Below are 27,252 nucleotides of genomic sequence, written 5' to 3' on the forward strand. Positions count from 1 at the left end.
TTTTTCCGTGTTTTGATTATATTTTTATTCATTTATCTATTATTTTGGACGTTCGCAAAGGTTTCTGGGAATAATGACCCCCGCAAAGGATTGTGGGACCACATGGTGAAGAAGAAGAAGAAGACGACGCTGAGTTGAAGAAGGAGAATTTAACAAAGTCTTGTCTTTTTGCTCGTTTTATTACCTTTATTAGAAGACTTGAACCAAAGAAAACCAGCTAGAATCCAAGCTAAGATGCCAGAAAACCAACGGAGATCACATTCTCCTCGACGGTCATCTTCCAGTGGCACAAAAACCAAAAGAGAAAAGTCATCAAATGAGAGCAGCTCAAACACAAAAGATGGCGCCTCAAACAGAAATCGCGACTCCAATAGTTTTAAAGACAATTATAGACAAGAAAGGAACAGAACTGTCTCTTATAGCTCAGGTTTAAAGAAGGAAAGAAAGTTTACAGGTCGTTGCCGGCTTTTTGTTGGTAATTTAGTTGACTGCGATGAGCAAGAGATGAAAGAAATGTTCTCCAAGTACGGCGAGGTTGCCGAAGTCTTCGTGAACAAAGAAAAAGGTTTCGGTTTTATTCGCTTGGTAAGTCGATATTTTAAAATAAAAAGACCCAAAAAAGTCGTAATATCAATCACTTTTACGTTTTTCATCATTGAATTTCTGTTTTTATTCCTGAAAATGGCAAAAAAAAAAAACCCGAAGATGAATCGTGCAGGAAGATTCACAAAATTCATGAATGTCCTTCACAGCTGAAAGATTATATGAACTACGTTCCATTAAAATTCTTGGCTCGCTTGATTTCCTGTGCCATTTTTTTTTTTAGCGAAACCAGAATTTGTCCTAAAAAATCGTTTGTATTAAAGAAATTTGTGAATCTTTACGAATCGCACTGATCGCCTTATTAAAGATTGTAAATTTTTTTTTTCACTTACGAAACTATAAAAAAAAACCTGGAGATTTCTGTTATATAATAAACACACAAGTTGGAGTATTGAAAAGTACAAAAACTGGATAAGATGGGGCTTTGTAAAAAATCCCCCCCTACCCCCCTCATTACTTTGCAAGATAAGGATCTATGCTGCTAAGAAACACTTGTAGAATCGATATCAAATTTGTTTGGATTCAGAAAGAAAGAATAGGAAGCAAAAAAAGTAATTTTTCAGAATCCCTGTGTGGAGGGGATTAGACATCTAAGGGGTGGGGCAGATGGATAATCAAAATTCATGTGCATTGATGTCTATTGTACTGTTCTCAAAATCATCTTTAATGTGAGGTTAACATGGTAATACAAAAGAAAAGTGAGATTTCCTTTGGGAAGCTTTTATAAATTCTATAGGAATATATCTAATATTTATACATCTATTTTTTACTTTGACTAAAGTCTGACATCCAAAATATCAACATAGGTTTTAATTAACTAGTTATTCATCATATATTTAGTATGTAGTCATTGTAGGCTTAGGAAATAATATTCATAACCTATTCTAAACAAAATTAAAAGCCTGGAGTGTGGTAATGCTGATATTTAAAAAAATGAATTTAAATTAGACTAAAGCTTTCAATGGATTGATAAAGTATTGTCTTGTAGGACACAAGGCTGAATGCCGAGGCTGCAAAAGCTGGCATGGATATGACTCAACGCAAGGGCCGAACAGTGCGCGTACGTTTTGCTACCCATGCTGCTGCCATACAGGTCCATGAATTTGGGTCCTATGTAACGAATGAGGTTCTGGAACAAGCGTTTTCTCAGTTTGGTGATGTAGAAAGAGCTGTAGTTGTTTGTGACGACAGAGGGAGGTCTAAGAATTATGGGATTGTAGAGTTTGCAAGAAAAAGCAGTGCTAACAATGCTATGCATAAGGTTAAAGACAACCTATTTCTTTTGGGAAGGTAAGTAAATTGAAAACATGGATTAACTCTCTTGGGTTTCCTTTCCTGCCATGGTCTTTCATCTTCAACAAACTCTACTCACTTGTAATGCCAAGTACAGGAATCAAACCTGAGGCCCAGAAGTGAAAGGTAAATGAACTACTAAACAAACCTGGCTGGGTCTTTCCCACAAATTATCAAAAGAATACAGACGTGAAGAAAGGAATGCAGACTAAAAGGTTGAAGTCTAACTGTTTGATATTCAAATAATTTTTCAAACTTTGTAGGACACCAAAACCAATCACTGTCAAAGCCTACGAACAAGAAGATGAAGAAGATGGCCTTCCCGAGAAGAATTTGGAGAGACAACCTGGCTATCAAAAGTAATGCATAAGTCCTTCATTCTATAAACTTTTTTAAACCATAATTTTCCATTTCAGAGTTTGTTATTCTCTTGAATATGAGGGTTTTTTGATTTTCTTTGATCCATACTAAACTTTTAAATAAATGAAAAATACTCTAGGAAAAGACACATGGTCTGAAATGAGAAAAAAATACATTCCCACATCTAGCTACCTAGTTAAAATCTTATGTGGAGCTCAGACTTTTCGCAAAGAAAAATGAGCGTCATAAAATATAATTCACATCTTCAAGTTTTCTAAATAAATGGTAAGACGTAAAACTAAAAAATGTATATTTTTAGGGAAAGAGAGGTTCCTCCACATTTTGCCACACCAGGAACCTTTGAATATGAATGGGCTCAGCGATGGAAGTCTCTAGAGGAAATGGAGCAATCCCAGAGAGAAACACTTGATAAGCAGTTTAAAGAGGCTCGTGAAAAACTGGAGAATGAAATGCAGCAGGCCATCAAAGATCATGAAGCTATGTTAATGAGACAAGGTAGGTTGCATGCTCAGTCTTCACAATAACAACTCAATACAGATATTTCCAGTGAAGTTTATTTGAATATAGTGTTAGCTCTACCTTGATTCAAAGGATTTTCTCTGGTTTCCCTCCCTCTAAAAGAGGTACTAAGTTCCAATTTGATCTGTGAGAGCCATGCCATGACTTTGATTAGTCAGTCCAGTGGTGGTTTCAGGGTTCAATCTATACCCTGATTTAGTTCAATGCAAAAGTTGTTTTAGGATTTTATAAGTTTAGGATTTTTAGGTTGTTTCAGGGCTTGATCTGTGAGTTAGCAATGCCCTGACTTAGATCAGCCCAGAGGTTGTTTCAGGGTTTGATCTGTGAGTTAGCCATGCTCTGACTTAGATCAGCCCAGAGTTTGTTTCAGAGTTTGATCTGTGAGTTAGCCATGCCCTGACTTAGATCAGCCCAGAGGTTATTTCAGGCTTCTATCTGTCAAGTGTGGCATACTTTGACTTTGATCTACCTAGAGGTTGTTTCAGGGCTCCATAAAAAAACATTTTTCTGATGCAGGAAATAATTTCTAGTAAAAACGAGGGATTTTTAAGCAGCAATTCAAACAGTATGGTTTTGTTTTATAGCTGACATGCAAAGACGACAAGAAGAGATGCGAAGGCATGAAGAAATGCAACACAGAGAAGAGATGAGAAGACAAGAAATGATGCAAAAAGAGGTGGAAATGATGAGGTAAATCTTACAACACTTTTTATCATAAATATTGAGATTAGGAGAAATTTGTGAATTAATTTATGCATTTTTTTGGTGTCCATCACAAATAAATCTTGCTAGTTCTTAGAGGGTAGAAATTGTTCATAGCCAGTGGCTGAAAAAAAGTTGTGGTCATAATATTCTGTGATTAAATTTGGATGATTATTGGTGATTATAATGGCAATTGTACACCCCACTATAACATGGCCTTTTACAACAGACTTTTTGGACCAGTCATTCTTTTGATTCATCGACTTCTTCACTAGATGCAAAGAGGAAGAACTGACAAGAAAAGAGCCTATTTTGGCTGGACATTGTCTGTTCACCAGTCTTTTTTTAAGCCCTTCACGCACTTATGCTTCCTGTATGAGTAATACATGTATTGTCTCCTCCACTAGACGCAGAGAGGAAGAAAGAAGGTATCAGGAAGAATTGAGAATGCAGGAAGAAGCTCGACACAGGGAAGAAATGATGTACAGACAAAGACAAGATGATTTTATGCGACGACAGGAAGAAATGATGAGAAATGTATGTGGACTCTAATCAGCTGACTAAAACCGCTAAGATCCATATGGAAATATACTTTTTAGGGACATGCTTTTAGTAGAGAAATCGAAACTGATACTAATACTCAACTATTTTATCAAATCCTGAAACATTTTCTGGGATGAGCTAAGACTGCAAGGGAGAGAGGAAAGATAATGAGAAGAGGGTTGCATAGATTTTCTTGATAGAATATTGGCAGAACTATCTGCATACAAGAGGAATCAGATGGATTTATATAAATTGGTAGGCTCTTTCTCTTTTTAGGACATGAGACCAATGCCTTTCCCTCCTCGTGGAATGCCTCCAAAGGTAATTATTAAATTATTATTTAAATTATCATTGTTAAATGATAATTTTCTATTGATAGGTATAGGCCTCTGTGATGAAAAAACATTGGAATTACCGTACGAATTTCAATTGAAATAATGTGTTCAGCGAAAAAGGCTGTATCTGAGAGGCATAATTATAATATTTTCTTTTACTTAGCTAGCTATACTTTGCATCCTTTTAAAAATAATCATTTTTTGTCGTAGGGTCCTCGTGGTGATTGGGGTCCTGGCCCCATGGGTCCTATGGGAATGGGCCCTGGACCAGGCATGGGACCACCACCTCACATGCATGGCCCTCGAGGACCCCCAATGGGACCAGGTCCGATGCCACCAATGGTAATGTACAATCTTTTGTCTTTTTTTCTCTGTTTTTTAAATTTTAATACGCTAAGAAATTACATAGCACTTATCAATTTTGAATTTAGAGTATTAACTTGAGTAAGCATTAAGTGTTAAGAGTTTCAAAAATTTTTATAGCAGAAATTTAGAAAAGGATATGTGAATATTTACAAAGCTAAAAAGAGCAGTAGGCTTCAAAAATGGTCTTCTTTGGTCCCAAAATACAGGGAAATAATCTTAATCCCATGTTCATCTTAGAAGCAATTTTTGTGAAATCATAACATGGTACTCTACGTTATATACGAAAATAAAGATAGCTGTGACTTACGTATAGCTGTGAAATACGGTAGTTTATGATCTAAGCATGATTGGATGATGAAACGATAACAACCATGTACAAAATTACATGAAATTACTTTCCATTGGAAAATTTATCTATAGTCAAAACAGCTTTGTTATTTTAAATTTCTATTGTTTATAATCTGTCTCAAATGAAAGCTAATATATGGGTAATACAAGAGTAACAAGACCAGATTGTGAAGTATAAATATCTACATGATCCTTCTATGGATATACTGGTTCTCTGATTTTCAAGACAGAAAGTCTCCAAATGTCATTCCTTTGCAAAGTTATTTATATTTGCAGTAACGACATATACACAACTTAGATGTAGTATCTTTGCATGAGCATTTTAGTTCATTAATTATAACTTAACACAATGTTCCATAGCAAATTAATAGTAGATTATAGAGTAGGAGAGTTTACTATTGAATTGGTTGTAGTTTCTCTTGCAGAGTTCTCATAGAGACAGATGCTTGCGGATTATTTTCTAACGTGATTCTTTTTCTTTTCATTGTTATCCTCACCATTATTATGGATGTGCATATTTACTCCTGGAAACTTCATTTGGAATCTGCATGAACATTGATTGCATTTTCATTCTCATGCTTTCGTGGGAACATTATAAAACATAAAGAGGCCTGGCCGATTTGACCCTGAAATGGATCGGAAACGTGAACGTGCTGATCGGGACAGGCTTGCTGCACGATCACCCCGTGATCACGACAAACGTCGTAAATACTGAACATTACTGAAGATGAAGTACGTTGTCAGAGAATGTTGATGCGGTGTTGCATATAGGTTGAAGGCTTCAAGATAACTATATCCGATTAAATACTGGATTATTCAATGCATAACTGTTCTATATACGCTTGTACTATAATTATGACGACTCAAGTCTGCTGGCAAACTCAACAAAACATAAGACATTAATATCACCTTTGTACATGTATTGATACAATATTTCGACTACAATGGAGTACGTACCATGTTCTATTATAGTGCTACCCTCAGTAAGGAGTATCTCAATGGATTTCACATTATTTTATGAGATAAATTAATGCATTAACATTTAAATGTAGGCTCTCGATTTTAAACTTTTATGATAATTTCCAGCACATTTATTAATTGTTGCACGAAGAAAATTGTGTAGAGTTTTAGTATTTAGTGTCAGACATGGCCAAGATGCCAAGAAAATAAAGCTTATAATTTTATTTTGCTATCAAACGGATTGAACTGGAGGGATAGTCTTCAAGAGTTAATTATTGAGGATTAAATAAATGTATTTTAGTTTGCATCATGGTATCCGTTGCAGTGTAGTAATTAGAAACTTGTATAAGCAATATACAGTATTCTCTTGTTACTTTATTATTATTTTGATTATCATGTAAGCATCTAGTGAATGAAGAATTTGAGTAGCAATTTTGTGAACTCTCTTTTTAATAGGGTCGCCACCCTTTGTGGATAACAAATGCACTCATTTATAAGTTTGCTCAGTGGAATTTTCTGCTGGTGATATTTTTATCAGCTTTAAACAACATTACTAGTCTGCACAGTCCTCTCTAATGAATGTATCTTAAATATTAGGTAATATAATAATATGTACGGCCCACTTGTTTGGGTATTTATGATGGTGAGCCATTGTAAAACCCATACAGATCTGATGCAAATTTAATTGCTTATTAAATGTCTAGGTGTATGTTTTAATGTTCCAATAAAATGTTTGAGATTGAAGTGAGTTTGACCAAGTAAAAAAATGAATGAAAATGAGATTAATTCTGTATCCGATATACTGTTCACTGATGTCTCTTGTTATCAATCACTGAGTTAATAACATGATACCCTTAAAGTGGTGCACTAATAGAGAGAAGGGGATACCAGCATAGAAGTTCTATCATCTTTAGTTAGAGTTTTCAATAGAGGCCGGCAACCAGCAGATTCCCCCCTCTACTCTTGCTAATTTGACTGCCTACTCAGCCACTTCCCAATGTAATTGTAAATTTTGATTAAAGTTCGTTAAAATAAATTTTAACCCAATCTTTGTTGCTACGAAAACTGCAATGCAATCAAAACTGTGATGATCATTGATCATCATCATCTTGAATTTTTGTGAGAAAAGTGAAACTGGTGACAAGTATGCCTCGATCACATGCTCCAGTGATTTCCGGTTTACCGCCTATTTTAATTTCATAACTGCCTACCAAAAATTTTATTGACAACCCTGTTTAGTAAATATCTAGTGCCAGGGAACAATATGCTACCAACTAATTCATATAAAAATTAAAATCTTACGTTATCATAATGGATATCACTGTTGATATAATGTTTGCCATTACATCGGATGTAGTGTTGCTAAAACATGAAAAGAAGCAAGTCTGTAACAAGCTAAATATATATTTACTACTGGGTATACTAACATGGCTATAGAGGTATGATATTGTTATCGTTATTTTGGAAAAAATAAGTACCAAAAATGCAATATCTTCCGTGAATAGTATTTAGGGTTAATGGGTAGTTATGTGTTAGCAGTAGTGTCTTAGCATTCTTTTAACTTTTGTAACTTGTCACTCTCTCCTTAACATGAATCTATTATATGTTGTTGTTTCCTCGTGAAAAGTTTTTCACAAGGTTCTCAAATCATTGGATATATTAGTTGGATATATGGCTGTAGTGTGTAATGAATATAGTTGTCTTTGTTTAGAAAGGGTGACATCAAAGTTGATCCTAAGCATTGATAAACTGGGAGGCTGTTAAGAGTGTAGAAAAGCATCTCAAGAGTGCCATCTAAATTTTCTACCATCCCATTCAACACACTTCACTTACAGAGCGATGCACAAAAGTATAACCACATTTAATGTATTGGCAAAACCATTGAAATGTGTCCATTTAACCTATAAAAGTCTGTGCACTAAAGTATGCAAATTAACAAATTGACATCAGATTTTTATGTGTCTGTCCTCTTATTGACAATAAATTTCGCCATCACATTGTCAAAGTAGTATGCGGATCCACTTGGCATAATTTTTCTTCTCATTTTTACTGATCAAAACAACTAACAGAAAGTGAGCGGGCTCGTTGACGTCAGCTTTACCTGCCTGTCCTCTTATTGATAATAAAGAAATAACCAATCAGTGTGCGAGAAATTTATAAGTTATTGTAAAATACATTATTGCCGGTCATACTTTTGAGTGTCACACTGTAATAAATATAATGTACTAGGAACAAGCACTAAGCCTCTGTGATGAAAAAACATTGGAATTACCGTACGAATTTCAATTGAAATAATGTGTTCAGCAAAAAAGGCTGTATCTGAGAGGCATAATATTTTTGTTTTTCTCTTCTTAGCTGGCTTATTTTGCTTGCAAATTTAACAAATCATTTTTCATTGTATCTTCTACCCCTCCACTTGCTTATAATACTTATGACTAAGTACTGTTTTGTTGTTTATTTAGAGTGTGGAGAGGCAGGGAGGGGAGAGCTCGTATGACTATAGCCCCCACATTTTGCTAACGTACATTAAAATGTCAAGATGCGGTCAAGATTCAGTCTGCCAGTTTTAGTTTCATACATACTAGTCTACTTTGATTGCCAATCTAAGCCCTCCTAACCCATCTCATTTTGAGTGCTCTATGGTTCATGTTATTGCCCTTACCATGTGGGAATAACAACCTTTGAACCCTGATAAAGAGCATCAGCATGTCGTCATGGTAACACATGGATGATAACAGCTTGTCCAATGAGATAAAATTCATTGGACATTCATAAAACTCCATGTTAGTTTTGGGTTGCACCGTGCTCTTGCAAGGAGACTTTAACTATATTTATTTCAATCCAGATTGGTATTGAAGTCTGAAATATATAAAATAAAACTTTGAACTCTGCTTGAGCAATGTCGGAGGCCATGAAGCAGTCTGAATGGGCATTGACAGTGAGCTGTGCATAGCCCATAGAGCAGAGAAAATTCTTTGAAGTGTAGCCCATAAGTCAAGGGTTAAAAAAGAATTGAAGAGTGATCGATGAAGAAAGTGTAACCAAAAAAGTTCATGTTAAAATTGCAATGCAAATGAGGAAGAATATCTGGAATTTTCAGTCTTTTGATGGTTGTTATGTATCTTGTGTTTTTTCTTGTAAAATGGTCTATAATATGATAATATATACTTTCTCATTTATATCTGATTCTGGCATACGTAGTGAACATGTTAATGCAGGCATCCCAGCTTTTTTAGTGCACTTTGTTAAAGGAAACAGAAGAAAAATGAAAAAAATAATGGAAAGAAATTGTGAGAATGCGGATAATCACCATAATTGTAGTATTTTTCCATATTGTAGATTATGTAAGACCATAGAAGATGGATAGATAGTCTTAAAGATTCGTTAATATTTATATGGTCAAAAAAAAAAAGAAAGAATACTCCCAAATACAAAGGCATAATCTAAGTTCAGTATATATTTTATTGCACCCTTTTCAAGTTAGTAAACTCCTATCTCATATCCTTCATACACCAATGCAGCTCAAAAAAACTTACCGATAACATGCTAGTTTTCTTTAATCCTTAACAAGCTTTTAACTTTGGAATAAGTTTTCCAAGATACTCTATTATTCCTTATACCTTTCCTTAAAATATAGCTGGGATGCCACAGCAATAAATAATGCATAAATATATAATTTATAAAAATAATAGCTTACGACGAGAAGTAGATATCAAATCAAGTAAAATAGACGACTAAAGAAGTTCTAAAGATCTTCTCCAGCATTACTGATTACCATAGGTTCTCTTCTGATCGTTGAAGGACTAGCGATGTCTTTACGTATGAGTAAGTATGTATCATAACTTGTATATACCTAGTAAATAGTTTCTAAACAACCAATGAATAGGTGTGCATAAAAATTAATGTCATATATACCTCGTTGTACAATAACGTTTTGTGGCATAAAAAGGGTGTTCAGGTAAAGCAAATAGTGATGGTTGATGTAAGCTTCGCTGGACACTTCTTAAGCACGCTTTTTCAACTCGACCCCTACTATGCGATAAGTCCAAGAAAACATTTAAGAAAGTTATTATATCCTGTTACCATGGAAAACAGAAGTGTGAATCGTTGAGAATCCATAATTTTACAATTTTTCTCAATTCTTTCACAAAAAAAAAAAAAAAATTATGTGCTTGGAGCTTATCACAAGAGCAATTTTTAGTCTATTTAGGGATTATCGTTTATTGGAATTTGAAATTATCTCTTTCCTCTAAGGGGCCCTGAATCAAGAGTAGATAATTGGGGAAGGTCTTAAATTTCTTTAAAGGTCCAGGGGAGTACCCTTGGTTTCAGGGTCTCTTTCACTCCAGTGCTTCACGTTTAATAATGAAACTAGGTGCCTTAGGGATGCTGTCGAATATGCAGAGATTAATATAAAATGGTTTTACCATTAATTAGGATTCAAGTAGATGTGGCAGAGTTTATTCATAAATTTGGTTTTCTCAGCAAAATCTTTATGCAAAGAATTTTTAATTATATAACCCTTATATTTGTTGGCATATTGACACAATTCTGTATTCACATAGCATGAATTTAAAAGTTCTGAGTTTAGGGTATTTTGATTATTTGAAGTGGTTTGTTCAATTTTTCTCTTTGATGTAGGTCTTGTCAGCTATTTCTGCTGTTGATGAGTACTAAAGTAGTGTTGTATTTGACAATATTTCAGGGTATTTGGTGAGAGATTTGTGCACATCAAATAAGGTAAGCATACCTGTCAATAACTAGCCAATCAGTCTTGTATCTGACCAAACATGTTGAAGTCAATAGCTTTTCTTTTAGCTAGGGTGTATCGTTTCTCATTTCCAGCCATGCTTAATTCCCTTGAGTATCATTTCTTTTATTAATGCTTGTACATGAGAACTCCAACAAAAAATCTTATTCTCAAGGAAATGATATATGGTATGAAGTGGAAAAACATTAGCCTAGAAAAGTGTATTTCCCCCATTCTGTGGGCCGTCAACACCCTTGTATAGTGGATGTAGTGATGATGATAATGCAACGAGTGTGTTGTGTGTAGCAGAGCCAGAAATGGACTGAACCCACTGTTACACCTTCACACACAAGAAGAAAAATGCAGGTTTCTGCTGTCTGAACATCCATGTGTTCGTGCCCCCTACCCTCTCCTCCCATCACAGTGCTTGATCCAGAGGTTTTTAACTCATTATTATGCATTGCATAAAAAAGACTTGTGTGAGTCCTTTGAATTAGAGCCTAAAACCTGACAAGCTAAATTCCAATTTGGTCTGTGAGTTAGCAGTGCTCTGACTTAGATCAGCCCGGAGGTTGTTTCAGAGTTCTATCTGTGAGTTAGCTGTGCCCTGACTTAGATCAGCCTAGAGGTTGTTTCATTGTTCAAATTTGAAGGTTCATTTTACTTTGTTTCATTGACAGGATGTTTTGTCCAGCCATGTGACAGGGCACCATCAATGTGCCAGTAATGTTCTGTACTTGAACCAAAGTACCAACAACAAAGGTGATAATATTTTCCTCGCTATAAAAAACTTGCCCAAGTTCCAATTGGATTTGTCATTAAAAACGTAAGCATGAGTCTTGTGGCTCAGGCTAAGGAATCTCTCTGCCTTTTGCAAAAAAATAATGTTTCGAGATTTAGTTAGGATAATGATAACAAAACCTTTGTAAAAATATCTGTCTGTGTGAATGACATTATGCAGATATATTTTCAATCTAGTTTTTGTTTCTAGGTTTTAGATCATTAAACCTGTCATTACCAAGGCTTTCCCCAGTCGGTAGGCAGTATTTTGCACAACAACACACTCCTGCGGAAGAAGAAAAGCTAAGCAGTAGAGTACCCACACTGTTAAATTGGTTTCAAGTCTAATGTTGTCAGACAATGCTATGCAGTACTCCAGTATGCAGTGTTCTATAAAGTGGAGAACACCTACTGAAACTAAAGCCTAAAACAATAGTGTGCCCACAATGCCATATTACAGTCTATTAAGAACAGGAACATTGGTTTCAAGCTACCTCTACACTTCAAATGATACAGTGATGTTTATAGTAAGTTTTCTTTAAACAAGCAGTTCCCCATATTTTAAAAATAATTTTCTATCCTGATTACTCCTGTTTTAGTTTATTCTGTTCTTCATTTAGGACCTTGAAAAAGGGGTAGGCGGCATTAATCACTTAGGTTGAAACACAATTTTATCCTTGATACAACTGTGCAAAAATTTAAAAGCTATTCAACCAGTTTACAATAGGATATAAAATCGAGGCCAATTAATCATACCAGTTAAGTTCAATTATCCAAAGGGGGACAATTTTTGCCCCTGCACTTGATAAATCTACCACTGTTGTGTTTTCACCGACCAAATGGACAGTTGTTATACAGCAACAGTGTGTGTGTATTCCATGAATTCAGAGAATATAAGCTTTCGTTTCTTCCTCGAAAACTCATCTATTCAGTGCTTGAATGGATGGCTGGATGGCAAAAATCTATCATGCATGAGAAAGGTCATTGTTCTTGACTGTGCTTACCATATTATTCCAGTAACTTTTTCTATCTTTATTTACAGGATCCAAAAGCTGAATATCTTATTTAAGTTTGCCCAAAGAATTAATGTTGCCGAGTACTGATAATATATCAGATTTAGATAGCTCCCAATTCTTTTTTTTTTCTTCCATTTTCTCATTATTTTATTTTTTAACCCTTTAAAACTGAATCATATTTCACTTATTTTTCCTTTTTTCCTTGCTTGGATCCCAGTTCAGTATTCTGCCTCAGTTAATATCTATCTATTATCATTATGTATCATATTTCCACCACAATTGATGGGATATTCCCAAATATTATTGCAATTAATGCACCTACTCAAAAACCTACCAAATTTATTTTTGTTGATGGCAATGATTATAGTATTGTAGCATGCTACTACTGCTGTATCATTATTATTTATTTTATTTTATCTCCAAATATAACTAAAAATAAATAAATGTTAATAAATCAAATGAACCTTAAAATGATGGGCTGTTTTACCAGTTAGCAAGGTCATAAGTAATAAACACACTACTACTAAACATTCACTGACTTGGGTTTTACTTGACCCATAAAATAGTTAGTAGATGGAGAGGTTAGAGTACAAACACTAAATGTGTGCAATAGTTATCACTATTTAGCAGTAAATAAGCACCAATTAAACATAAGAAAACAATATAATTAGCATATAACAACACTATTTAGTGATATTTATGTTGCACACTTTTAGTGTTTGTATGCTAGTAGATCTAATTAGTCTATGCTTGCAAGAGCTTTGAATGTCTTTCTTGTCACTTCATGTGATTTCCACATTACTCTCCCCCACCCCTCCCCCTCCAAAAAAATAACCAAACAAAAACAAACTAAAAAAACTAAACAAAAATTTCAGTCATGATATAATCTTTACCGTTCAGAATTGATTGAATTCTCAACTAAAGGAAACAAAAATGAGCAAATGAATGAATTGAATAAACGAAAAGGAAAAAAGATGGCCAAACTCTTCCCATTTTAGGTAGTTACTCGGGCTACCTGCAAGGTAGACCGAGTCTAGGTTTCGGTTTTCTATCCATCTATCTATCTATCGACGTTGTCGAAAGTGTGTAAGCCTGCGATGCTCGGCGGTCTGCGGTGTTCCCCTGCAAGTATGAAAACGAGGCGGGTTACCACAAGTCATTTTTTCGAAGGTTCTGTAGGTCTTTTTCCTTTGCTTATCTTGCTAGCTGCTTCTCGTGCTTTATCTTGAAAACTTATTGGAAAGTAATGGCGACTTGCTGTTCTGCTGAGGCGCTCAAAATACATACAAAAGCACACGCCGTTCGCGGTAGACCCACTCTAAAAGATGTCGAGCGTCAGTTTCGAAACGGGTCGTTCCGCGAACTCGAAACCCAAAAGAATACCAGAAAGAATAATACTCAAAGCAATGCCAAATATACTCAAAGCAATACCAAAGAAACTCAAACGAATACAAAGTCAAATGTACTCAAAGTTACTCAAAGACACTCGAACGAAAGAACAAATACTAACTCTTTAGTAAGCAGGAACTTCATTGACAAAGAAGATGAGAAAGACAGGAAACTGAATATCCCAAACAACATGGACGCCATATTGAAATCTTCCAAGATAACATTTAACGCGTTTCCAGAATCAAGAAGCCTTGGACATATATCATTGACAGTGAGGATAAGTCTTTTATTTATTGTATTGTTTTCGTTTACGATTTTGAATATATTTTTCAATACTCTATCGTTCTTTGAACTATCAGTAGCGAGCGTGTTGATCGCTGCCCTGTGCATGGTTCTTGTTGTACATTTCATAAATACCTCGACCAAGACTTTCGTAGATTCTTTACAAAATGACTGCTGTACAATTATCTGTATTTGTTTATCCCAATAAAGAGTCACATTTATTAGAGGAATGCAGGTCTCGTTATGCTAAATTTCATATTCATCAGTATGTTGAGCACAAGCCTCGTATTGTTTCGCGTGATCGAGAACCAAGTAGAGTCCCAGTTAAACGACTCACCCAACTTTTGCACAAAAGCAGAAAAATACGGAAAAAAGTTCGTAAGTATGTGGTCAATAATGTACCCATGTCATCTAGAATTCATTGTTTTCTTAATAAATGTAATTTCAATCCCGAAGAAGTAAAATCATATGTCAAAAGTTGTCATCGAAAGTTTAAGAAAAACACTGGCCATGGTAGTGCTTTACCCAGACGGAGGAAATTATGTTCTAGAAAATCACTTTTTTACTTACACAAAAGAGCAATAAATGCAAGTTATAAGCTTATTTATTACTTGCCACTCTTGACAAATCCAGGTTCACAAAAATATGCTGGTTTATCCCATGTTTACAAAAGTGTCAATCACAGAATCAATCACAGTAAGTTTACCCTGAGCAGAGACGTAGAAAAAAATCCTGGCCCATACACAGTAACTGATCCCAACAAAACAGTTTCTGCTCCATATTCTCAAGGTAACATTGCATTATTTGGGTCAAATGCTGGTCGTCATTGTGTAGCGATGTCATTGTGTGCATTGATATATAAACATAGGAGTTCATTAAGATCTTCAGGAGACCTAGTAAACATTATGAATATTGGGAATGAGTTATATTGTCTTTTATCAAGGTTGTACAACCAAGACTTTTTACTTTTGACAGAATTACCTTGTATGGTAACAGTATTAGAAACTAATTACCAGCTGGAATACAGTCCAAGCTATACTGGTAATGTACATGATGTGTCATCTACTGTTGATTACATTTATTGTATGCCCTTGGGCAATGCTTTGCAAATTTTAGTTAGAGAAAATTATCAGTCATTTCTTTTAACTATTCAATGTAGTACAGTAGCTATTTATTGTCATGATGATGGCAGATTTAAGATATTTGACTCTCATGCTCGTAATTCATATGGCCTCCCCCATCCTCAAGGTACTTGTGTACTCCTAGATGTTGATGACTTGAATGCTTTAATAAATTACTTTCAAAGTTTGTATGATAATTCAACAGGTTTATTTGAACTCAGAGGAGTCCACATCACAGAAATGTGTATACAAAGCAATGCTACTGAAAATTCATATAAAAATCCAGAAATCCACACAGCTGAACAGCTGAGTGAAGTGATTTGCAAAGCTACAGGTAATGATCGGCAAAGCAACAAGAGTGGAAAAACAAATTTAAATACCAATAATACCAGTAGTATTCTTTTGAGGCATTGCTGTGCTCTATCATTGTAATTGTATTTCTTTTTCTGTCATTAAAGCCTGTAGCTATTGGAATTCAGACACCCTGGACTCCATTTCTGATCATGGCAACATGTTTTATAATCAAAGCTTGAACAAACAGTACCTTACAATCAATGATTTACCAGCAAGCCTCCAGATATATGATGTAGATATCAGGGTGACTTATAATTTACAAAAACAAATCAAATTGAACTACACACATGAGACAAGTAAATTAGAACTCCAGAAAATAATAATAAATAATATACATTGTAATACAGGATTTTTAGCATGGCTGTCGACTTCTTGTGTTTGTTGTATCTTTCAACATAAATCCAGGACCACTGACTTCAATCTCATGATGTTAAATGATAATGGAGACTTCAATGTATTCGAAAAAGTGAAAAACGTATCCACCTTAGTACAGAAAATGATGGATATTACAACAAAAACAGTTCAATCCGATGAGCAAGATTTCTCTATTTTATTTCTATCATGCTCAAGTCAGTTGTCAAACACTACAAGACAAAGTATTCTAAGGAAACACAAATCAAATGCACAAAAAAACAAGACTGCTGAGAAATGCAAGCTAAGCTATGCAAACATGGAACCTGCTCTTAAGAAACAACATTTGTCTCAAAAAGCAGAACAGTATAGGTCTATGAATTCTGGAAAAAGAGAAAATAACCTTTCACGTTTGCGATCTAACAGTCGAGCATGGTACAACTCCATGGACACTAATAAAAAAAAAACCGTTTATCAGACATGTGCACTAACAGTCAGACATGGTACAATTCCATGAGTACTACAGAAAAACAAAACCGTTTATCAGACATGTGCATTAACAGTCAAACATGGTACAATTCCATGGACACTACAGAAAAACAAAACCGATTATCAGACATGCGCACTAACAGCTAGACATGGTACAATTCCATGGGTACTACAGAAAAACAAAACCGATTATCAGAAATGCAATCTAATTCTCAATTCCAGTACCATTTCCATTAACTAGTGCTCTCTGTTTTCCCTTTAAAGTTCTACATTCTATTATACACAGGTAGCCCGAGTATACGCCTTTAGGGCGTCTAGTTTGGTATTTGGTAACGTATTTGTATGAAGCAGTTGTAGTGTTTACCATCTCTCTTAGCCTGTACTCTGCTTATCAATATTTGTACAGTTTCCAGATTGCACCACGTGGAGGTGGAGATGGACTGCAATCCTAAGTGTTTGTGTGTGCAGTTTGTTGGGGAGTTGTTATATTATAACAGATTGTGTGTGTGCATCAAGAAAAATGGAGGTCATCTCAGCCCTTAATCCCCTATTATACCAAAAAAAAAACAATGAGACAAAAATAAACACTCCAGGTTACAATATTGTCTTAGCTCTTGCAGTTCTACCTAAATATCAGCTGAATATGACAAATACTAAATAGTCTTGATATATTGAGATTGAGGTGGCTTGAAAATGTTGCAGATCTTGAAAGTATAGTCCATATACTGCTACAGATTGAGATGGCTTGAAAATAATGTAACAGATCTTGAAAGTATAGTCCATATACTGCTACAGATTGAGATGGCTTGAAAATAATGTAACAGATCTTGAAAGTATAGTCCATATACTGCTACAGATTGAGATGGCTTGAAAATAATGTAACAGATCTTGAAAGTATAGTCCATATACTGCTACAGATTGAGATGGCTTGAAAATAATGTAACAGATCTTGAAAGTATAGTCCATATACTGCTACAGATTGAGATGGCTTGAAAATAATGTAACAGATCTTGAAAGTATAGTCCATATACTGCTACAGATTGAGATGGCTTGAAAATAATGTAACAGATCTTGAAAGTATAGTCCATATACTGCTACAGATTGAGATGGCTTGAAAATAATGTTACAGATCTTGAAAGTATAGTCCATATACTGCTACAGATTGAGATGGCTTGAAAATAATGTAACAGATCTTGAAAGTATAGTCCATATACTGCTACAGATTGAGATGGCTTGAAAATAATGTAACAGATCTTGAAAGTATAGTCCATATACTGCTACAGATTGAGATGGCTTGAAAATAATGTTACAGTTCTTGAAAGTATAGTCTTGATATACTGTTATGGATTGAGATGGCTTGAAAATAATGTAACAGATCTTGAAAGTACAGTCTTGGTATACTGCTACAGATTGAGATGGCTTGAAAATAATGTAACAGATCTTGAAAGTATAGTCCATTATACTGCTACAGATTGAGATGGCTTGAAATAATGTAACAGATCTTGAAGTACAGTCTTGGTATACTGCTACAGATTGAGATGGCTTGAAAATAAGTAACAGATCTTGAAAGTTATAGTCCTTATACTGCTACAGATTGAGATGGCTTGAAAATAATGTAACAGATCTTGAAGTATAGTCCATATACTGCTACAGATTGAGATGGCTTGAAAAATATGTAACAGATCTTGAAAGTAGAGTCTTGGTATACTGCTACAGATTGAGATGGCTTGAAAATAATGTAACAGATCTTGAAAGTATAGTCCATATACTGCTACAGATTGAGATGGCTTGAAAATAATGTAACAGATCTTGAAGAGTATAGTCCATATACTGCTACAGATTGAGATGGCTTGAAAATATATGTAACAGAGTCTTGAAAGTACAGTCTTGGTATACTTGCTACAGATGTAGATGGCTTGAAATAATGTGTAACAGATCTTGAAGTACAGTCTTGGTATACTGCTACAGATTGAGATGCTTGAAAATAATGTAACAGATCTTGAAAGTACAGTCTTGGTATACTGCTACAGATTGAGATGGCTTGAAAATAATGTAACAGATCTTGAAAGTAAAGTCTTGGTATACTGCTACATATAGAGATGGCTAGAAAATAATTTAACAGATCTTGAAAGTAGAGTCTTGGTATACTGCTACAGATTGAGATGGCTTGAAAATAATGTAACAGATCTTGAAAGTATAGTCCATATACTGCTACAGATTGAGATGGCTTGAAAATAATGTAACAGATCTTGAAAGTATAGTCCATATACTGCTACAGATTGAGATGGCTTGAAAATAATGTTACAGTTCTTGAAAGTATAGTCTTGTTATACTGCTACCGATTGAGATGGCTTGAAAATAATGTAACAGATCTTGAAAGTATAGTCTTGGTATACTGCTACAGATTGAGATGGCTTGAAAATAATGTAACAGATCTTGAAAGTATAGTCCATATACTGCTACAGATTGAGATGGCTTGAAAATAATGTAACAGATCTTGAAAGTATAGTCCATATACTGCTACAGATTGAGATGGCTTGAAAATAATGTAACAGATCTTGAAAGTATAGTCCATATACTGCTACAGATTGAGATGGCTTGAAAATAATGTAACAGATCTTGAAAGTATAGTCCATATACTGCTACAGATTGAGATGGCTTGAAAATAATGTAACAGATCTTGAAAGTATAGTCCATATACTGCTACAGATTGAGATGGCTTGAAAATAATGTAACAGATCTTGAAAGTACAGTCTTGGTATACTGCTACAGATTGAGATGGCTTGAAAATAATGTAACAGATCTTGAAAGTATAGTCCATATACTGCTACAGATTGAGATGGCTTGAAAATAATGTAACAGATCTTGAAAGTACAGTCTTGGTATACTGCTACAGATTGAGATGGCTTGAAAATAATGTAACAGATCTTGAAAGTATAGTCGATATACTGCTACAGATTGAGATGGCTTGAAAATAATGTAACAGATCTTGAAAGTATAGTCCATATACTGCTACAGATTGAGATGGCTTGAAAATAATGTAACAGATCTTGAAAGTACAGTCTTGGTATACTGCTACAGATTGAGATGGCTTGAAAATAATGTAACAGATCTTGAAAGTACAGTCTTGGTATACTGCTACAGATTGAGATGGCTTGAAAATAATGTTACAGATCTTGAAAGTATAGTCCATATACTGCTACAGATTGAGATGGCTTGAAAATAATGTAACAGATCTTGAAAGTACAGTCTTGATATACTGCTATAGATTGAGATGGCTTGAAAATAATGTAACAGATCTTGAAAGTACAGTCTTGGTATACTGCTACAGATTGAGATGGCTTGAAAATAATGTAACAGATCTTGAAAGTATAGTCCATATACTGCTACAGATTGAGATGGCTTGAAAATAATGTAACAGATCTTGAAAGTATAGTCCATATACTGCTACAGATTGAGATGGCTTGAAAATAATGTTACAGTTCTTGAAAGTATAGTCTTGATATACTGTTATGGATTGAGATGGCTTGAAAATAATGTAACAGATCTTGAAAGTATAGTCTTGGTATACTGCTACAGATTGAGATGGCTTGAAAATAATGTAACAGATCTTGAAAGTAAAGTCCATATACTGCTACAGATTGAGATGGCTTGAAAATAATGTAACAGATCTTGAAAGTATAGTCCATATACTGCTACAGATTGAGATGGCTTGAAAATAATGTAACAGATCTTGAAAGTATAGTCCATATACTGCTACAGATTGAGATGGCTTGAAAATAATGTAACAGATCTTGAAAGTATAGTCCATATACTGCTACAGATTGAGATGGCTTGAAAATAATGTAACAGATCTTGAAAGTATAGTCCATATACTGCTACAGATTGAGATGGCTTGAAAATAATGTAACAGATCTTGAAAGTATAGTCCATATACTGCTACAGATTGAGATGGCTTGAAAATAATGTAACAGATCTTGAAAGTATAGTCCATATACTGCTACAGATTGAGATGGCTTGAAAATAATGTAACAGATCTTGAAAGTACAGTCTTGGTATACTGCTACAGATTGAGATGGCTTGAAAATAATGTAACAGATCTTGAAAGTATAGTCCATATACTGCTACAGATTGAGATGGCTTGAAAATAATGTAACAGATCTTCAAAGTACAGTCCATATACTGCTACAGATTGAGATGGCTTGAAAATAATGTAACAGATCTTGAAAGTATAGTCCATATACTGCTATAGATTGAGATGGCTTGAAAATAATGTAACAGATCTTGAAAGTAAAGTCTTGGTATACTGCTACAGATTGAGATGGCTTGAAAATAATGTTACAGTTCTTGAAAGTATAGTCCATATACTGCTACAGATTGAGATGGCTTGAAAATAATGTAACAGATCTTGAAAGTATAGTCCATATACTGTTACAGATTGAGATGGCTTGAAAATAATGTAACAGATCTTGAAAGTATAGTCCATATACTGCTACAGATTGAGATGGCTTGAAAATAATGTAACAGATCTTGAAAGTACAGTCTTGGTATACTGCTACAGATTGAGATGGCTTGAAAATAATGTTACAGATCTTGAAAGTATAGTCCATATACTGCTACAGATTGAGATGGCTTGAAAATAATGTAACAGATCTTGAAAGTATAGTCCATATACTGCTACAGATTGAGATGGCTTGAAGATAATGTAACAGATCTTGAAAGTATAGTCCATATACTGCTACAGATTGAGATGGCTTGAAAATAATGTAACAGATCTTGAAAGTATAGTCCATATACTGCTACAGATTGAGATGGCTTGAAAATAATGTAACAGATCTTGAAAGTATAGTCCATATACTGCTACAGATTGAGATGGCTTGAAAATAATGTAACAGATCTTGAAAGTATAGTCCATATACTGCTACAGATTGAGATGGCTTGAAAATAATGTAACAGATCTTGAAAGTACAGTCTTGGTATACTAGTGCAGATTGAGACAGCTTGAACAATGTTACAGATCCTAAAAGTACAGTCTTGGTATACTAGTGCAGATTGAGACAGCTTGAACAATGTTACAGATCCTAAAAGTACAGTCTTGGTATACTAGTGCAGATTGAGACAGCTTGAAAATGTTACAGATCCTAAAAGTACAGTCTTGGTATACTAGTGCAGATTGAGACAGCTTGAAAATGTTACAGATCCTAAAAGTACAGTCTTGGTATACTAGTGCAGATTGAGACAGCTTGAACAATGTTACAGATCCTAAAAGTACAGTCTTGGTATACTAGTGCAGATTGAGACAGCTTGAAAATGTTACAGATCCTAAAAGTACAGTCTTGGTATACTAGTGCAGATTGAGACAGCTTGAAAATGTTACAGATCCTAAAAGTACAGTCTTGATATACTAGTGCAGATTGAGACAGCTTGAAAATGTTACAGATCCTAAAAGTACAGTCTTGGTATACTAGTGCAGATTGAGACAGCTTGAAAATGTTACAGATCCTAAAAGTACAGTCTTGGTATACTAGTGCAGATTGAGATGGCTTGAATAATGCTACAGATCTTGAAATTATAGTCCATATACTGTTACAGATTGAGATGGCTTGAATAATGCTACAGATCTTGAAATTATAGTCTTGGTATACTAGTGCAGATTGAGACAACTTGAAAATAATGTTACAGATCTTGAAAGTACAGTCTTGGTATACTGCTACAGATTGAGATGGCTTGAAAATAATGTAACAGATCTTGAAAGTATAGTCTTGGTATACTGCTACAGATTGAGATGGCTTGAAAATAATGTAACAGATCTTGAAAGTATAGTCCATATACTGCTACAGATTGAGATGGCTTGAAAATAATGTAACAGATCTTGAAAGTATAGTCCATATACTGCTACAGATTGAGATGGCTTGAAAATAATGTAACAGATCTTGAAAGTATAGTCCATATACTGCTACAGATTGAGATGGCTTGAAAATAATGTAACAGATCTTGAAAGTACAGTCTTGGTATACTGCTACAGATTGAGATGGCTTGAAAATAATGTAACAGATCTTGAAAGTATAGTCTTGATTATACTGTTACAGATTGAGTTGGCTTGAAAATAATGTAACAGATCTTGAAAGTATAGTCCATATACTGCTACAGATTGAGATGGCTTGAAAATAATGTAACAGATCTTGAAAGTATAGTCCATATACTGCTACAGATTGAGACAACTTGAAAATAATGTTACAGTTCTTGAAAGTATAGTCTTGATATACTGTTATGGATTGCGATGGCTTGAACGTAATGCTACAGATCTTGAAAGTACAGTCAATATACTGTTACAGATTGAGATCGCTTGAAAATAATGTTGCAGTTCTTGAAAGTATAGTCTTGATTATACTGTTACAGATTGAGTTGGCTTGAAAATAAAATTACAGATTTTGAATAATGTTACAGATATTGAAAGTATTATAGGATTCAGCTAACCATTATAGATAGAGATAGTTTCAAATGTTACAGCAGCATCAATATGGTTTACAATGATATATGTAGAACTAATTATTTTCTATAATATTTCAACTTAAAATGCAAGGTATACATGTGCAACTAGCTAATAAGAGTTTGTTGGTAACCTTTGGCTGTCTTTTTTTCTTTTTTAATATTTATTTTTTTTGGGGGAATTTACAAGCTGAGATGCAGTTGTGTATAAAAAGGTAAAGTCTTTATTGGTGTTTGTGCTGTTGTACCGGGAGACAATCCCCTACTCTTATTCGAAAAGTACAACAGGTTCTTTAACGTCCCACACTGGCAAAAGGTGTGAGACAGGGCCAACGGCTTATTTCGTCCCTGCCCAAGGACGCCTTTAAGCTTTCCTTTAAAGTGCCGAGCGCAAGCAAGGAGGCTTTAAGTACCATTGTTTATGTCTTTGGTATTGACACGGAAAAGGTAAGAAACCTTCTCCTCCCCCTAACTAAGAGCACGCTCAGGACAACCGTTGTAGCCCTAGATTGATGTTCTGTGAAGTTGGTGAACACTTGAAACGCCTGTTGGAACATTAAAGTTCCCCTCATCCCTTAACTTTTTTTTTTTTTTTTTTTTTTTTTCTCCCCTTAACTCAATGTTTTCATTATTGTTTCTACATGAAGTGAATAGTTGAATAGTGATTTTCACATGATTTGAGTGGTGCATCTTGAAGATATCAAGGTTTATACTTCTAATATGGTAATGAGTGTGATGTCAGAGGCATTATTACATATACAAAACTTCTTTGGGGCAGTAAAACATCTTGTATAAAACATTGTCTTATCGCAAATTAGTTATATAGTAATCAGTGTTTCAATTTACAAATGATGACAAATAAACTCAACTGCCTCATATGACATCACACTCATTAGCATTTTGAAAGTACAGACCTTGATAGCTTCAAGATGCAAATCACTCAAATCATGTGAAAATATTTTACCATTCAACTATTCACTTCATATAGAAACAATACCGAAAATATTGAGAAAAGATCGAGTATAACTCTGATCAGTAATAGTATATTCTTGTTATCCTTATTCCACCATATGAATCGAAGTATTACTGTGTGGCTCCCAAAATACGACATCATCATCATTGTCTTCGTTTAAAGACATTGATCGCTTTGGTTTAGGAGGTAGACTATATAATTCCGAGGTTTCTATGTCGTCCTCGCAACTGTAGGATTTGGATCGTTTTCTCTGATGACAATTTTGCAGTTCAGAGAACACCTTTCTATTGCATATAGGTTTCGAATAAATAAATATTTGTCTGCTAATTTTACTGGAAGCCACTACAACAAGCAGCACTGTATTAGATTTTATTTCTTCTCCAAGAGTAATGTAATATTTGGAGAGTGTTTGCGCTTTATTGTGAGAATCGGTCCAGACAAATAGCACCTGTTTGTGCCAACTATCTACAGAATTAGCCGACGAGATGTTGATGCCTTTAAGTTTCTTATCAAGCAGAGTTTTTGCATCTTTAATTGTATATCTTCTATTTTTCTTTTTCTTCTTATAAAATTTCACTGCTCGAGTGACTGAGACAGCGATACGTTTGAAATCAAATAATAATACGACGAAGTCAGTTTTTGCCTTACCTGGTTCTTTATAACTTATTTCATTTTCTAGTTTAATAAGTTTGGCACCATAACATCTGTGCAACATTTCTAAGGCTAAAACTTCGCTTGGCACAGAACTTCCGCCCAGGTTTGGATTCGTTTTCACTTTAGCCGAATCGGGAGAGAGTTTCATATTATTAATAGATGTTTTTTGCTTGAAAGTCATTAATAGAAAACCACTTTGGTCATTCGATTTCACCAGTTCCTTGAAACCAGAGATTAATTCTTCCACTTTAAAGTTCGTAGATTCGTATAGCGTTGTGTTTGTTTCGCTCATTAGGGGTATGAGTTTGTTGGAATAACGGGATGCTTTTATTGGGGACGCGACGCCTTTGACGTCATTCAGTCACTGCTAGCCGCGTCTCCACCAATCACAGCAAGGCAGCACTACTCTTAAATTAAATGCGCATATTTGATTTGAGTGATCAACACGAGGCTTCGGATCTGACTAATCAGAGACATTCTCGTTCTCAGATCCTCCTCGGTTGTCGTTCCTCCCCGTCAGCTAGCAGAGGTCAGAGGCTCTGGGAAACCCTACAACCGGAAGCAAGAGACACGAGTGAAAAACGTCTGCGCATGCTCTGAATCCGTATGCAAGTTAGTCAAAACATAAGTAAATTACACTTTCAAACATGCCTGATAAATTGGACTTCACAAAATGCCAAAACGTAGTGTCCATGCTTGAAACTTTAAGGCTAATTCTTTCACATTGTGTTTGTTGATACAGTATCTTGGTCTGACAAAAGTATACTCGCGAACTTTTTCGTATACTTGGAGAAAACAAGTATTTATTTTCTCACTCAAACTCTTCAAAATTCTTGGAAAACCACAGGTAGCTCAAGCGTATATATTATACTGCTTTACTATATGCATGTAATATATGGTACTTCATAAATCTTCATTTTCGTTCATTGAATTTTACTAAAATCACTGAAACTTTTACAGCGTGTTTTGGTTGTTCTTAGCTTCACTCTGAGCGAATTTCGTTCAATCTAACTGCACTTTCCCCACCGTGAAGGAAAGAAGGAGAAGGTAGGAAACGGAGGCTGTCCATGGGTCTTCGATCGGCTCCACTCCACTCCAAAGATGCCTCGGGGTGATACGGTTGGGAGGTCATTATGCCCCTCTGAGCCTCTCCACTGGTGTCATATTTTGTACTCGGTTCCAGGGATGGCCGCGCTTTTAACGGTTTTGCTGTCCACGGTTTCGAGCGCTGCGGATAAAATGTGGGTGCAGATTGTTGGTTGAGTTAAGATTTCAGTGAAAACGTACATCATCGTGGAGTGGAGCCGATCGAAGACCCATGGACAGCCTCCGTTTCCTACCTTCTCCTTCTTTCCTTCACGGTGGGGAAAGTGCAGTTAGATTGAACGAAATTCGCTCAGAGTGAAGCTAAGAACAACCAAAACACGCTGTAAAAGTTTCAGTGGATTTTATTAAAATTCAGTGAACGAAGATGAAGATTTATGAAGTCCCGTATATTATATAGCAAAACAGTACAATGTATACGCTTGAGCTACCTGTGGGAAAACGTGCTGAAGTGCACGCATGCACAAACGTTTTTCTCTAATGTCGAAGCAAGGAATATTGCGACCATGTCCTTACAGCGCATGCTCGAACTCTTTCCAAGACAAGCATGCGCACAAATCTACGACATATGGGAAGCTTGCATCACAAAATATATATAAACTGTTAGATATACAGATAAACTCACCAGTTATAGTTAATATATTTTCCCCCCCAAAAAACGGCGTCATGCGAAAGGGTATAATATAGTCTACGCGTCTACCTCAGAGAAAATTCAACGCAACTCTCCGAAGTACTCCGCATGATGAAATGTTTTACATTTTCGTATTGCATGTGATTGGATTAGGTCCAAAATGACACGCACGGAGACTATTAAGGGCCGGCAAACCGAATGTAGTGACTGTTTCGGCCTGAGGGCCGAAACAAAAAGAGGTTGACAGAGCCACAAGATGAATTTAAATTGCATTAAAGTACACCTAGCCACAGAAAACGTAGTTGTAACTAACCTGTTCTGACAGGGAAAATGGAACGAATTGAATAACATTTGACCTGTTTCATTTTAAATACTTCATTTCATTTCTTTATCAGTCAGTCGATATGCTACCGTGAAAGCATTATTTATGATTTAGTGAAAAATATGTTATTACAAAATGGATATGACCTATATTCCTCAAAAAGTAACCCTGCCTTAAAAGAATGATTGCAAATGGAAAAGTGTCTGAGGCCCCGTCCACACGTATCCGGAAATTTTTGTATCCTTATCCGGACATTTTCGAAAACGGTCTCCAGAGTGGAAACTTTCGAATACGCTCCGAATACGGATACGTGTGGACGGTCGTATACCACAAATTTTCGAATACGCTGACGTAAACACGATTTTGCGCATGCTCAATAAGAAAAACTATCCGTCAAAGGGATTAGGCACTAGCGTGCATCAGGGCGGATCAACAAATTTCCGGATACGTGTGGACGGTGAAAACGATTCGAAAACGATTCGAATACGCTGCGTGTG

At 35.2% G+C, this 27,252-nt stretch overlaps 1 protein-coding gene across 3 annotated transcripts; it reads left to right on the forward strand.

Annotated features, from left to right (window-relative positions):
- The first annotated feature begins 101 nt into the window (after positions 1-101).
- Positions 102-14,493, forward strand: LOC116289899 (splicing factor, proline- and glutamine-rich). Of its 3 annotated transcripts, XM_089038399.1 has the most exons (13): positions 102-585; positions 1,592-1,893; positions 2,160-2,255; positions 2,576-2,772; positions 3,381-3,486; positions 3,906-4,035; positions 4,318-4,362; positions 4,587-4,718; positions 5,698-9,875; positions 10,756-10,790; positions 11,481-11,562; positions 11,792-12,107; positions 12,623-14,493. In XM_089038399.1, exons 1-9 carry the CDS (start codon positions 235-237, stop codon positions 5,803-5,805), a joined length of 1,467 nt encoding a protein of 488 aa, XP_088894525.1. In that variant the 5' UTR covers positions 102-234; the 3' UTR covers positions 5,806-9,875; positions 10,756-10,790; positions 11,481-11,562; positions 11,792-12,107; positions 12,623-14,493. The 3 variants fall into 3 exon arrangements, with proteins under 3 accessions (XP_088894525.1, XP_031552704.1, XP_088894526.1); XM_031696844.2 differs by having other exon boundaries at positions 5,698-10,790; XM_089038400.1 differs by lacking the exon at positions 5,698-9,875.
- Positions 14,494-27,252: the final 12,759 nt, after the last annotated feature.

Source organism: Actinia tenebrosa, unplaced genomic scaffold, assembly GCF_029948245.1.
Source record: "Actinia tenebrosa isolate PJP-AT-01 unplaced genomic scaffold, QUT_ActTen_1.0 PGA_scaffold5__44_contigs__length_20552954, whole genome shotgun sequence".
Taxonomy (NCBI): Eukaryota; Metazoa; Cnidaria; class Anthozoa; order Actiniaria; family Actiniidae; genus Actinia; species Actinia tenebrosa.

What these genes read in the sequence shown, in the direction of transcription:
- LOC116289899 (XM_031696844.2), top strand. Translation starts at nt 235, where the DNA reads ATGCCAGAAAACCAACGGAGATCACATTCTCCTCGACGGTCATCTTCC. An exon ending in GTTTCGGTTTTATTCGCTTG is followed by an intron (nt 586 to 1,591) that starts GTAAGTCGATAT and finishes ATTGTCTTGTAG; the next exon opens with GACACAAGGCTGAATGCCGA. An exon ending in AGCTATGTTAATGAGACAAG is followed by an intron (nt 2,773 to 3,380) that starts GTAGGTTGCATG and finishes TTTGTTTTATAG; the next exon opens with CTGACATGCAAAGACGACAA.